Consider the following 14,816-nt stretch of genomic DNA (forward strand, 5'->3'; position numbering starts at 1 on the left):
GGCTCTTCCCACTGAACTGATGTCATCAGTGAGGTAGTTAATGAGTCACCTGATTTAAACAGAACCAAAAAATGCCGTGGCCATCTTTACATAGAAAAACACATGTCAGGATGCTGTGGAGCAAAACAAAAGGGGTAATTTTACTTCTAAAACTAGAACTGCTAAGATATTGAGGGATTAGTTTAAAGTTTTAGAACAATGAAACTGATGCATTTACCAACTCTTGCCTCTTATTTGCAGGGGACCCTTTCTTGAAAAAGCCTTTGGGTGAAACTGGTTGAACCTTAACGTCCTTCCCGAGGTTTAAAAAAAGAATGAAGAAATAGCTAAAGCTAAGTACAAAAGTTTTAAAGTTGTATAAGAAAAGTTTATTGATTTGCACAAAACATAGAATATAGAGCACAAGCACTTAAAAAAAAACTAAGGTCTGATGATGAATAAAAGCCAGAAAGAGAAACAAGCCTTCAAATAATTTGGCTGGTGGCTGGCTGGAACTGAAGACCATAGAGGTACTTAGAAAAGTATTATCTGAAAAAAAGATCACTTAGAAATTAGGCACTTTGAAGTTTATTATATGCCTGCCTCTATTTCATGCATATTCATTGTGGATATCCTGAAAACCCAACTGGCTGGCTGTGCTCTGAGGCCTGGGCTGAGAAGCACTGTAAGTATTAAATTCACCAAAAGATTTCCAAGGTTGGAGAGAGGTTTTTTTCTTTGCAGAAAAAGCAAACTGACCACTATTCTGTCATTGCGCATTAGCTGAGCTCATGTTTCATTAAAGGCTCCTTTTACGAAGCTGCGTTAGCGGTTTAATGCGCGTAATAGCGCGCGCTAATTTGCTAGCCACTACCACCTCCTCTTGAGCAGGCGGTAGTTTTTCGGCTAGCGCAGGGGTTAGCGCGCGATAAAAAGTTACGTGCGATAAAGCCGCTAACGCGGCTTCGTAAAAGGAGCCCTAAGTGTATATAATTGATTTCATAAGGAGGCTACCTTCTAAGATTGTAGAACTTTCTGCTGGAGGTGTTCAACCTCGTGAGCAGAGTTGAGAGTGATTCCTCTGATTAGCAGCTGCACAGCAGTAATTTAATCATTCTTTTTTTTTTTGTATTTGCAAAGCATTATTGGCTCCAGGCAATTTGGGACAGAAATTATTTGGGCAGAGATTTTGGAGTCCCACCCATCTGGGGAATTACTTTGATACATGCTACAGAATCTGGACTCTTCTAATGAGGATACTATGTAAGGAGAAATTGGATCTTATCTGCTAATTTTCTTTCCTTTAGTACCACCAAACCAGTCAGAGGCCCTCCCTATTATATAAATAGTTATTGAACCATTCTTTTTTCTCTAATGCCATTCTTTTCCTTCTAGTTTTATACCATCAAGTTTCTTCTGAGATTCAATTTCTTCTCCAGTAGGTTACCTTTTCCAAATTGCTGAGTACATTATATGGACACTAGAGTTTAAGCCCGTTAGATTAACGGGTACTAGAATAGATGTGTAGACTTAACAGTTAAGAAAATTTACTTCCCTCACCCCTCTACTTCATACCAGCCTTAGACAGATGATTGCTGTCTGCCCCCCAGCACACCCCTCCCTCCAAAGCAGCCCCCTTTCCCTCTCCCCCTCCACTTCTTACCAGCATGGGACACCTCGCAGCCGTTGCTAAGACAAACCACCGCTTGCTAAGACAAACCACCGCTTCTTACCAGCATGGGACACAAACCACCGCTGAATTCACTGCACGCCCCCAAGCCACAGGTGTTGCAAGCCGTTCCTAGCCAGTGCATGCGCAGCAAGTTGCCCAAAGCTGGTGCACGCGCCGCAAGCCACCCACGCACCTCCAGTTGAATTTGGTACGGAGGCACACATCACGGCAGAAGGGATCACAACCTCCTAAGTGCGCATGCACGCTTAGGGGTTTTATTATAGAGGATGGGTCCATTAAGTACAACTCCTCAAATGAAAGGGATAATACATAATCCATTGCTTTGCTAACCAAATACTGAGTAGCTAAGGCTGACGGTACTCTTAAGGGAGCAAATCACACAGAACTATTTTTATTTCTCTGTCTCCGTCCACTGGTCAAAAGACACAACCCACAAATTCTGGACTGGTTTAGTGGCACTAAAGGAAAAACAAAAATAGCAGGTAAGATCTAATTTCTCCCTGTACTTGAATGTAATTTGCATTGAACTGCTACTGAAAAGTTATGAGCTAAATATAAATCCTTCCTCTATCTCCCAAATATTGCCCTATCTGCTTTTCAGTCCATACTGATGGCTTCACTGTCTTGTTCTCTCAGATTTACACTTTGGACATACACAGAGCAGAGGACTGCTGGAAGAAATTCACTTCTAATCGCACAGTGGGATTGCTGCTGTTTGCTGGAATTGTCCTTGGAAATCTATGGAAAGGGAAAGGAAAAGATCCAAGTGAAATGGAGACTTCAGAAACTGATGACGAGAAATGAGTAGAAGCTGCATTAGAGAGGCATAGATGGTTCCATTATAATTTATGTATGATCTGAGACATTTTTTAAGGAATAAACTTTGTGTTGACGACTTTCCATCCTGAAAGATGAAATCAATTTACTTTGTTGTCTTTTGAGACGGTGTCCACTCTGGTTTCTGATTTGGTACTTTCCATTGGGTGACTTAGGAACTGATCTAACATCTGATGAGGGGAGGAGCAGAAGGTACCTTCCAGCAGCTTCCAGTATTTGGGTGTAAGAGGAAGAGCAGTTTTCTGCAACCTGCGTTAAACTGATTTAGCAAGCACTGATTTTTTAAGATGCACTAACAAATTGAAAATACAGTAATAAATGCACATCCTTAGCATTTGCTTTTTTTATTATGAGTATGTGGGCTTGTTTGAGATAATAGGGTATTTACTGTAATATGAGTTTAATAAAATCTCTTTATTGCATTGAGGGACAATTTTATGTTCAAATCTATTTTTTATTAAGTGAATAAGAAAGCAACAAATAACAACTACAACACTGAAAAGGGCTAAGCTTCCAAAAATACCCAAATCCGTGCAGTGTAAAGTCGTACAAAGCCAACAACCCCCCAGCCCCACCCTCCCCCCCCCCAAAACAGCCCCTACCCCCACCCCCAAAAATATAGCTGAATTTATCAAGTACAGCTGAAGCCTCTGTGTAATGAAAAACTTTTTTTTTTAAATTGAGGGACAATTTAAAAAAAAAAGTTTTTCATTACACAGAGGCTTCAGCTGTACTTGATAAATTCAGCTATATTTTTATTTAATGAGTTGTCTGCAAAATACTTGGTTCTTTATTGACAACTAAGATTAAGGGGGGAATTTTATCAAGGTGTGATAAAAGATTGCCTTTTACCATACCTTGATTTCCTGCAGAATTCAGCAACCTGCAGGATCTCAGTAACATAGATTCCTAGATTCCATGTTAAGAGACTAATGCTTCTTATGAGCCACCTAGCAAGCAGTGTTACTCCTGCGACTTGGAAACATTTGACTACAAATATCCCAGAAGGAGGTACCTGTAACATTGGTGGTCTAGAGCAGTGTTTCTCAACCTTTTCAAGCCAAGTACCCCCTAAGCCTAACAAATACTAACCGAGTACCCCTGCCAAAGCTCCGCCCTGACCCGCTCAAACTCTGCCCCTGGCTCCACCACCCATAATGATAGTACTAATTGTAATGCAATTTCTGCCATCCATTTTTCATATACACACAATATAATCTAACTAGTCTTTAAGCCCGTTACATTAACGGGTGCTAGAATAGATGTGTGTGTCTTTATTTCTTTTTCTCTCTCTCTTCTTGGCCGCTTTCTGTCTCTCTCTTTCCTCGGCTGTCAACCATCACCCCTTGCCTGTTCCACCTGTCCAGCAGTAGGCCTTCTCCCTTCCTTTTACCTCCCCCTGTCCAGCAGCACTCTTTACCTGCTCCACCTGTCCCTCTTCCCTGCTCCCCCTGTCCAGCAGCACTTCTTCCCTGCTCCGCAGTCATTCTTCCCTGCTCCCCCTGTCCAGAAGCACTTCTTACCTGCTCCCCTATTCCTCTTCCCTGCTCCCCTGTTCCTCTTCCCTGCTCTGCCTGTCCAGCAGCACTCCTTCTTTTCTCCCCCTGCCCAGCAGCATTCCTTACCTGTGTCTCTCTTTCTCCTTAGTGTCCAGCAGCACTTCTTACCTGCTCCCCTATTCCTCTTCCCTGCTCCCCTGTTCCTCTTCCCTGCTCTGCCTGTCCAGCAGCACTCCTTCTTTTCTCCCCCTGACCCTCTTCCCTGCTCCCCCTGCCCAGCAGCACTCCTTACCTGTGTCTCTCTTTCTCCTTAGTGTTTTGTTATTTTTTTCAATCTGTCTCTTTAGCCCCCTGTCCTTCTGTGAGTGTCTGTGTGTCTCTGTCCTTGTGCACTGTTGTTTGTTTGTTTTTTTAAATCTCTGTTTAGCTCCTGATCCCCTCTGTTTCCATGGCAACCCTGTTCGCGGATGTGAGGGCCGTTTTGTGGTGCCGGGTCTGGCGGCGCCGTGTAGGTCGGAAGCGGAAGACGGGCCTCAGCGTTTTGTAGGGCCGGGTCTGGCGTCGCTGTTTAGGGCGGAAGCGGGAGGCGGGGCCTCAGCATCGGCCGGGCGGCGTCTGGCGTCGCCGTGTAGGGCGGAAGCGGGGCCTCAGCACTGGCCGGGTGGCTCGCACCGCCGGCCCCCAGGAGCTCGAGGCCGGTGGCGGACATGGCTGGCGTGGCATGGTGGAGGAACAGAGTTTGGTGATGTAAAACCCGCGCATGCACAATCGTGTTTCCGCGACGGGATCAGGGAACACGATTTTTTAGTGCGCATGCGCGTCCTACCATTTTATTATATTAGATTAATATATAATGGTAACCACAAAATTAAAAAAACACAAAGCACTCTGTACGCAGAGAAAATGTTAATTATCATTTATATTCAGGAGGTTTCAAAGAGGTCAAGACAGATGACTTTAAAATATGCAATGTCACCTCGGTAGACAAATATAGTGCAAAATATAGTCAGCAGATATAAATTCTCAAAACTGACATATTTTGATCACTAAATTAAAAATAAAATCACTTTTCCTACCTTCGTTGTCTGGTGATTTCATGAGTCTCTGGTTGCACTTCCTTCTGACTGTGCATTCATTATTTATTTATTTCTCCTGCATGCTTCCTCTCCTCCAGACCTCATTCCATTCCCCAACCAACATTTCTCTCTCTCCCTCCATGAGTCCAACTTTTCTTCTTCTCTCATTCCCCAGATCATGTGCAGCATTTTTTACCACTGCCCACCAGCCCCATGCCCATTTCTCCTTCTATCACCCCCTCTCCAACATCATGTCACATCTCTCCCTCAATCACGATGCCCAACATTCTTCCCCCTTTTATCCCCTTCAATCTGTCCCTCTGTTCTCTCTCCACCACCATTTCTCCTTCTCATCCTTCTCTATGCATCTCTACTTCATTCCTCTCTCTCTGCCCAATTTTCCTTTTTCTTCCTTTCTCCATCTCTCACTCACCTTTATGCCCAACAATTCTTCCTTTCTATTCCCTCCCTCCATGTCCCAAGTTAGTGCCCCCTTCCTCTCCATTTGGTGTCTTCATTTCCGCCGCCACCTGGGATCTCTCCCTGCCTGCTTCCCTCACTGAGGCCACCACCACTAATTTCTCCCTTCCTGCCCTCCTCCCCGCCTCACCCCCAAAGCTGCCATGCTCCATTCCTCTCCTCTCTCCCTCCCCTGCCGACCCTGCTTTGCTTCATTCCCTTGCCTCTGATGCAACAACAGAGATGGGCCAGGCGCATGCAGCTTCTGCACAAGTGGCCAGCCCAAAAGCCTTCCCCCTCCAACGTCAATTCTGACATCGAAGAGGACGTTCCAGGCCAGCCAATAACATTACTAGACTTCAGAGCATACCCTGAAGAAAGCCACAGCATGGTAGCTGAAATGTCGGTTTCTACCTGACAAAGACACAGCAAGACCGTAAACCTGCAACAAGCACAATGTCAGCTACAGAAACCCTGAGAGAACTTCTAACCCAGCTCCACTGGGTTTAAAACTACCAGAGACTTTTTCCATTCAATGGACTTTCACAATAAAACTCAAATTTCTGACCGATTTTCCCACAGGAGTGAGGTCAAATCAACGTAGTCCATTCGACCTCATAATTAAGGCCATTAGGAGTCACCGTATCTAACCGGTGGATCCAACCCAGCTCCTTAAAATTCAACACTTGTTCCATATTGCTGCCACCCCCCTCATCCACAGATTCTATAACCCACCATTCTATCTCTTCCACTGTGTGATGTTTGAGCATCCAGTGATGTACTAAAGGTGCCTGCACATTCTGAGTGACAATGTGAGATTTGTGCTCATTCAGCCTGATCTTCACTGGCCTGTTCGTCCATCCAATATATACTAATCTGCAAGGGCAAACTATTGCATAGATTACTCCAGCGGTATTACAATTAGTGTTATGTCTAGCTATAATGGTATACCCTTTCTTAGGAACAACTCAAGTGTTACCCATAATGGTTTTGTTACACCATTGGCAATGTCCACACCCCACATGTTGGTAAGTATCACCTTCATCACCAAATCTATCTCGCTGGTTCAATCTTTGACCTAACGTCCTGCCTCTACTAAAGGCCACTCTTGGGAACTGTTGTAGAGGAGGGTAGAGCCCAGAACATGCCAGTATCTCTTCATAATCTGGATAATTCCTGCCACTGGGGAATACGGGATAATGCAGGTAAGACTAGCTTGTTCTATCTCTACTTGTAATAAGAGCTCCCGTTGGGCAAAGTGTGCTTTCAAATATGCTGCTCTAATTGATTTTTTAGGATACCCCCTCTGTTGAAATCGATTATCCAATACTCCTGCTTGGCTCTTATATTCTACTAGAGTGGTCCCGCAGGGATCCAAGATGGTGTCAGGCTGGACGTGCTGAGGAGCCGCTCTGAGGATTGTCTCTCCAATACAACTTTTCTAAGCAACTATTACTTACCTGATGCCTAAACGGAGGGGCCATAGTGCCGCTGGTGCCTCACGGCCCACTATCACCCCCGCAGTCGGCGATATTGGGGAGCTCCTAAGACGGATTCAGGGAGCATTTTTAGCGTTGGAGAGGGGCCCGCAGAGGAACAGCGGTGTGAGCGAGGCCGTGGCAGTTCCTCCAGGATTGGAAACATCTTTAAGTCCCGACGTTAGGGCGCCCCTCCCCACAGCCTCAGTTAAGCAGCTCTCCAAGGGGTATGGGAACCCCGGATGTCGGGGCTTTGCCTTCCCCTGAGGCAAGTAGTCCAGCGCAGAGCCTGCTGATAGGAGCTCATATTGGAATGAGCTCCTTTGAAGAAGCTGAGAGAAAATCAACTAAGGAGAGGTGAGCAAGTCTTCAGGGACAGTGACAAGGAATTCAACTGGATGGTGAGCACTATGACACTTCTATTTCTTTAATTTCTTTGGAAAAACCCTCAGAAGTAACTCTGGACTCACTGTGGGATCTTATGGCTGGATTAGTGAAGACCATAAGTCCCAAACTTCAGTTAATAGAGGGGAAATTGTCTCAACATTCTACTGAACTTAAAGTATTGAAAAACGAATTGACTGCCTCTAATTCTTCTGTTCAGAAGCTTGAACGGGAAATAAAATCATCTAAACAACTACAGGATACTCTAATGAAAGACAATATAAATCTTAGGAGAAAGATGTAGAATTTGGAAAATAACTCCAGATACAACAATTTAAGATTAATTAATTTTCCTAAACTACCACTGGCAACACCCAGAGAAATGTGTAAGAGATATTTTCTTGAAGTTTTGGGGGCCTCAGAAGATTTAATACCTCCTTTATCAAGAGTTTATTATTTACCTAATAAAAATAAATAGTTAAAAAGGTCTTCGGACCAAGGACAATTGGCTATATCAGAGTTATTGGAGGAATCTGATAAAGAGGCTGTAGAACAAAGTACTTTGATTGTAACAGTAGCCCTCTCTATTGATAAAGTTTGGTTGTTAAAGCTATTCTATAAAAATAGACAGAAAGAATTTATGGGCTTTAAAGTGCAGATATTTCCTGATTTATCACGAGAGACTCAAAAGCGTCGTGAATTTCTAATGTTGAAGCCAGGTGTTACATCCTTAGGTGCTACCTTTTATTTACGACACCCCTGTAAGTGTATAGTGCATCACTGAACAGTTAAATATGTTTTCTTTGAACCTAGTCATTTGACTTCCTTCTTAGCGCTCTCCCGTTTGGAGACAGAAAAATCATAAGCCCTAAGATTATTGATTAATCCCGGTAATCAGCCCTTTAGCTAACTTTAAGTGTAAGAGTGTTCATTTTGTTCAATTCTTTTCTTTGTTCTCGCTAAGGAATCTTGGATCCCATAATTTGAGGACTTGAGCATATTTAGTTATTAATGATCTTAATGTGGTGGAAGTACCGTATTTCTTGCTTTATGTAGAATTACTAATCTTACATTCTGTACAAGTTATTCTTGGTTATATGATTTGAAAATCAATAAATATATTTAACAATATTCTACTAGAGTGGAACATAGTCGACGAATCCTCAAAAATTGGCTAACGGGTAAATTACATTTTAACTTGTAGGGGTGGATGCTGTCAAAATGAAGGAGGGTGTTCCTAGTAACAGATTTTCTATATAAGGTCGTAAAAAAACCCCATTGATCAAATGAATGGATAGATCCAAAAACTCGATATGTTGTTGGCTACAAGCCATGGTAAACTGTATTTGCATATCCCTAGAGTTCAAGTATTCAACAAATTGCAATAGTTTGTCATGAGCTCCTTGCCAAAGGAAGAAAACATCATCCAGAAATCTAGTCCACAATAAAATTTTATGCAACTTGGCAGCACTATATACTTGTTGTTCTTCATATTTAGCCATAAAAAGGGTGGCTACAGATGGAGCCAGCATAACCCCCATAGCTATCCCCTGGGTCTGTTTATAAAATTTCCCTCGATACTGAAAATAATTGTCGCAAATCACCCATTCAGCTAGCTTCATTAAAAAATACGTGGATATCTGCTGGGGGGACGTTCTATTCAGGAGGGTAGAAGAAATGACCTCTAAAGCTTGATCTTGAGGTATCTGAGTGTATAAAGAGGTAGCATCTAATGTTACCATCCAAATCTCTTGTGCAGGAATCACTACAGACTGCAATATTCGCAAAAAATGTGCAGAGTCTCTCAAATAAGATTTTACCTTGGTTTCTTTGTTTAAGAAAACGTCAATAAATTTAGACAGGGGCTCCAATATAGATTGTCTGGTGTTGACGATGGGCCTCCCGGGAGGGTTATGCAAAGTTTTATGGACCTTCAGCACAAAGTGAATACAAGGGGTCATTGGGAGCCTTTCAAGCAAAAATGAACATTCTTTCTTTGTAATCATCCCCTGTTTATGATGATCCATCACCAATTCTACAATATTGCTTTGCAACTGTACTGTAGGATCACGCTCCAACCGGCTGTAGGCCACTTGATCTTGCAGTTGTCTCCTAGCTTCTAGCTGTCTCCTAGCTTCTTGATCGTAATCCACAATATTCATAACAATAGTGGCACCCCCCCTTGTCTGCCTTAGTTACAATAATGTCTTTATTTCCCATAAGTTCCATCATCCCATGATGTTGTGCCTGGGTAATATTTGCCATATTATGTTTAGAAGCAACCTCCTCTTCAAGAGTTTTCCAATGCTGTCCCGGAATGTAGAAATGACCGGGTCCATAGGTCTGGGGCTTCAAAATGGTCTTCCAAAGTCACATCCCCTTCTAAATTCTCAACCTCAGACTTCACCGTTAATTGATGGAAAAAACTTTCAGTTGTAATTTCTGTACAAACTTGTGGAAGGCAATTTTCAATCTAAAAAAATCTGGTGGGAAGGATACAACAAAACCCAAACCCAACTCCAACAGGGATAACTGATCACCTGTGAGGCGGTATGAAGAAAGGTTTATCACTGATGACTCTGTTTCTACCTGGTCCTGATGTTCCCTTGGGTCACCACTTGACCTCTGCCTCTCTGCAGTTGGCAGCCCCTCCCCCTCAATCGTGTGTTCCAGGTCATATCTTACCCATCCCCCAATGGTTTATTGGACAAGGTATTACTGGATTCATCACTATATCCATCCATGTCTGCAGATGAGCTATCAAAGGCCATCTTCTTTCTCTGTCCCACAAAAGTGGATTTCTTATTCCAAGAATAGACCCGATCTGTTTGATAATCTCTCTCATCCCTCTTCAACTTTCTTATTTTAGTTTGTTTAATGTCCTCCCGAAACTGGGTTAAGGTTTTCTGTAATTCCTCCCACTGTTTCTTATATTCATCCTGATCAACATGTTCTAAGTACAGATTCCACCCCTCCAACCTTCATACATAATTCTTTTTCAGTTGAGCCATATGTTGAGTATCAAGTTACTCTGAATTTACAAGGACAATAGTATTCTTTTTGCCACATGGAAAACATTAAAATTCATTAACAATTTAACATCTATACCAGTACAACAATCTATGTGTCAATCCTTATGATTGAACTCCAAGATTCAAATTGGCGAGTCTAAGATCTTCTGGAAGCATTGGCTGCAGGCATGTATACGTACTTTAGATGATGTGTTATCAAACGGGAAAATGCTTGATTTTTCACAACTGCAACAATTATTTGGCATTACAAAGTCTCAAGCATATAAGTGGTTGCAGTTGAAGCAGGCCATTCAGAAGGGGTTTGCCTGATTGGCAAAATTTAAATAATCAGTATAGCTTGCCGGGCCTATGCTTCCAGACAGATTTGCTAGGGCATCAGGCAGCCAAGTGGTATAAATTAATATCTGAATAGTTGAACAAGAAACCTAAAACTAGTCTAAAAGACATTTGGAGCATTCAGATAAAGCAGCAGATTTCTGCTACTCAATGGCCATGAATTTGGACTTGGAGGATGAGATGTACAGCGTCAGCATCTATGAGACAAACTTGTTTTTTTCTGTTACATAGAGTTTTTGGACCCCAGTTCTTTGCAGAAGTTAGATAGTTCCAAATCTAGTAGATGCTGGCACTGTCATCTTGAAATAGGAACACTGGATCATTTATTGTTTTTTTTGTCCTTTGATACTCAACTTTTGGAAATCAATATGGGGACAAATCAATTTGATTTTGGAATCTTCAATTCCGCTGTCTTATGAGGTGGTTATTTGGACAAATATAAAAGTAGATTATTTTCCATCATGACTGGGATAGCCATGCAAATGGTTACCAAAACCTGGAAAAATTGGGATTGACTTAATTTCTCCTTTTGGTGGGACTCTTTATGTTTATGCTACAAATATGAGAAAACGAATTCAGAAATGTTGTGTAATAATAAGTTATTTAAATTAACATGGAATCCATTGACAAATTTTGTTAACAATGATTAGCTGGATTATTCTCCTGATTTCTTATTCGATTTACATATCCAATATGATTTTCATTATATGTCTGAAATAATGCATTTTGTTTTTGTTCTTGTATTGGGAGGGAGGGGAAAATGTTTTTGAAGTATTTCTTTGATTGATGTAAATGCAATTTTGAATTTAATTATACGTATATGTATATTTTAATGCATTGTTTTTGAATGAAAAAATTAATAAAGATTTATATATAAAAAAAGAGTTACTGCTGACTGAGCCTATTGCTTTGTAGACAAGTATTGTAATTACATCAGAGCAAACATTTGGCCTATTTATAAGAAGTCATTGACATTTTATAATCTTTTTTCTATATTGTTCAAAACATATTTACTTAGGCAATGAGTCTGTGAAGGCTTTTGATAAACCCTGATATTTAATCATTTTTATTGCTGTTAGAATTTGACATTTATGTTACTCATATACTAAGATATGTTTAGCAACAGTTCCCAAGATCACTCATTTCTCAAAGCACCTGCAAATTATAATTCTGTGGCATTGTATTGATTATGATGTTGGATAACAGTGGTAAGAGGAGGCAGAGAGAAAAGATTCTGGAAGGCTGGGGTAGAGAAGAGACAGAGAAAGGATGCTAGATGGCATAGAAGCCAACTTTTCAAAATGACAAGGATGGGGGTGCTCAACTCAGTACACGTTCTATGAGGAACCACCTAGTTTTAGGCAGCAAGAATGTGTAAATCACCTTTTATAGAATTCCAACTACAGAAGAGTTTGCACTGTATTTTGAAGGCATGCATTTTCCCAGTAAGCATGTAAATGGGTAGAGATTAGACAAAGCATTCAATATTCACACAGAATGTTCTATCATTTACTTATGTTCTGCCTAACATCTAGAGGTGAGCATTTATAGCAACCACAGGGCTATTGATCATGCCTTAAATTTAGGCATATTTTCTACCATGTAACCCCCTTACTAAAATCAGCACATTAGCTCCCTGTGACCTACAGACTAATATACAAAATCTTACTACTAGTATTTAAAACTCATCAATTGCGATTCCCCTCCCTACCTTGATCATCTGTTAATTCCATTAACATCATCATATATACGCTTGCTCATCATTCCTACCACCCAACAGATCACTTACGAATCAATCTGCAGCGGTATTTTCTCTGTGACTGGTCCATCTCTATGGAATGTGCTCCCCCTCCCCACCGTAGATTAGAATCCTCACTAGATAAATTTAAAGATATCTATGAGTAGTTTGCCTCTTTCCCTTCCGAATCCTCTCTGGATCGCGGCCTGTATGACTGCACAATCTACCTCAGCCAGAAATCTTAGTAAGCTTCTGATGAGCTGCTCCTCAACAAAAGGCTTCAGATACAGTAATAAGAACATAAGAACATAAGAACATAAGAAGTTGCCTCCGCTGAGGCAGACCATAGGTCCATCCTGCTCAGCGGTCCGCTCCCGCGGCGGCCCATCAGGCCCATTGTCTGAGCAATGGTCTATACCTATCTATACCCCCCAATCCCTTTTTCTTCTAGGAATCTATCCAGACCTTCTTTGAAACCATTTAATGTTTTCTTGTCTACAACAGCCTCTGGAAGCGCGTTCCATGTGTCCACTACCCTCTGAGTGAAAAAGAACTTCCTAGCGTTTGTTCTAAACCTGTCCCCTTTCAATTTCTCCAAGTGCCCCCTTGTACTTGTGGTGCCCCTTAATTTAAAAAATCTGTCCCTGTCTACTTTTTCTATGCCCTTCAGGATCTTGAAGGTTTCTATCATGTCTCCTCTAAGTCTTCGCTTTTCCAGGGAGAAAAGTCCCAACTGCTTCAATCTGTCAGAATATGGGAGATTTTCCATTCCCTTTATCAGTTTGGTTGCTCTTCTTTGTACTCCCTCAAGTACCGCCATGTCTTTCTTGAGGTACGGCGACCAGTACTGGACACAGTACTCCAGATGCGGCCGTACCATTGCACGATACAGCGGCATGATGACTTCCTTCGTCCTGGTCGTAATACCCTTCTTAATGATACCCAGCATTCTGTTTGCTTTCCTAGAGGCTGTGGCGCATTGCGCCGATGCCTTCAGTGTTGCATCTACCATCACTCCCAGGTCTCTCTCCAGGTTACTAACCCCTAGTGGTGTTCCCCCCATTTTGTATGTGAACATCGGGTTCTTTTTCCCCACGTGCATGACCTTGCATTTCCCCACGTTGAAGCTCATCTGCCACTTTTCGGCCCACTTTTCCAGCTGCGTTAGATCCTTTTGGAGATCCTCGCAGTCTTCCTTGGTTTGAGCCCTGCTGTATAGTTTGGTGTCATCTGCAAATTTAATGACTTCACACTTAGTTCCCGCCTCTAGGTCATTTATGTAGATATTGAACAAGAGCGGTCCCAGCACCGACCCCTGCGGAACTCCGCTCGTGACCCCTTTCCAGTCTGAGTAGTGGCCCTTTACGCCAACCCTCTGCTTCCTGTTTGCCAGCCAGTTTTTGATCCATCGGTGGACCTCCCCTTGTACCCCGTGGTTCCATATCTTTTTAAGCAGTCTCTATCGTTTAAGTATATTGGCACAAAAATACCAACTACCTCACATTCCAAAAGAAACTAAAGACTTATTTCTTCGACACTATATCCACCACAGAAAACTGACCCTTGAGCCTATCAAGCAACTTGCAACCTCTATGACATTACGCATGCCGTCATCCACATGACTTTGGACTCTAAATTACTTCCACCTTCTATCTCACAGCACCACTCTTCGAGCGGTATCTCTACTTCTATTGTACCATCTCTCAAACTGTTTTGTAATGTTTCTCTTGTAAATTGTATCTCTTAAATTGTGCTCTAAGTCGCTTTGAACCTTTATAGGCATAGTGCGATCCATAAATCCCAGATTAAATTAGATTATTATTCTTTCTGTCCTTTCAGTTATTATAGTTCTGTCCTTGCTCACTATCTGTAATTCCTTTACTGTTAGACATTGATGTTATTATGTAAACTGCATAGATGTATCGCAATGTGCGGTATATCAAAATGAAATAAAAACTTTAACGCTTAAACTAGCATTCTGTAAAGAAAAGTAGACACCTACTGAAAAGTCGCCTGTTTACGGCCTTCAATACCTGGCTCCATTGAAGCTCAATATGCTGGTTTAATTAATATATATTTTATTAATAATCAACAACAGGTTACAAGAGCAAATCTTTACAGCATATGGAGCTGACAGATAGTATGCCTCAAGCGCTTTAGTATACCTGGATGTCTGTCCCCCTTTCACAATCACCAAGGCTGTCTCTTATACAATTCTTGACAGCCTGAGGCCACGTTGGCATAAGAAAGGGATTTGGGGATGCTGATAGACAGAACCCTAAAACCATCGGCTCAATGTGCGACG

The 14,816-nt window shown here is 41.9% G+C and overlaps 1 protein-coding gene across 6 annotated transcripts in view; it reads left to right on the forward strand.

Annotated features, from left to right (window-relative positions):
• The window catches only part of COQ2 (coenzyme Q2, polyprenyltransferase), a 45,046-nt gene extending 42,104 nt beyond the window's left edge, over positions 1-2,942 (forward strand). For 5 of the 6 annotated variants that reach the window (XM_033963898.1, XM_033963876.1, XM_033963890.1 and 2 more), the window contains exon 8: positions 2,309-2,942. In XM_033963898.1, coding sequence (XP_033819789.1) covers positions 2,309-2,476 — 168 coding nt within the window. In that variant the 3' untranslated portion in view covers positions 2,477-2,942. Of the gene's footprint in view, positions 1-240; positions 302-2,308 lie in introns of those variants that run through there. The other variant, XM_033963909.1, reaches the window with a different exon arrangement.
• The last annotated feature ends 11,874 nt before the right edge of the window (positions 2,943-14,816 follow it).

Source organism: Geotrypetes seraphini, chromosome 1 (genome assembly GCF_902459505.1).
Source record: "Geotrypetes seraphini chromosome 1, aGeoSer1.1, whole genome shotgun sequence".
Classification (NCBI taxonomy): Eukaryota; Metazoa; Chordata; class Amphibia; order Gymnophiona; family Dermophiidae; genus Geotrypetes; species Geotrypetes seraphini.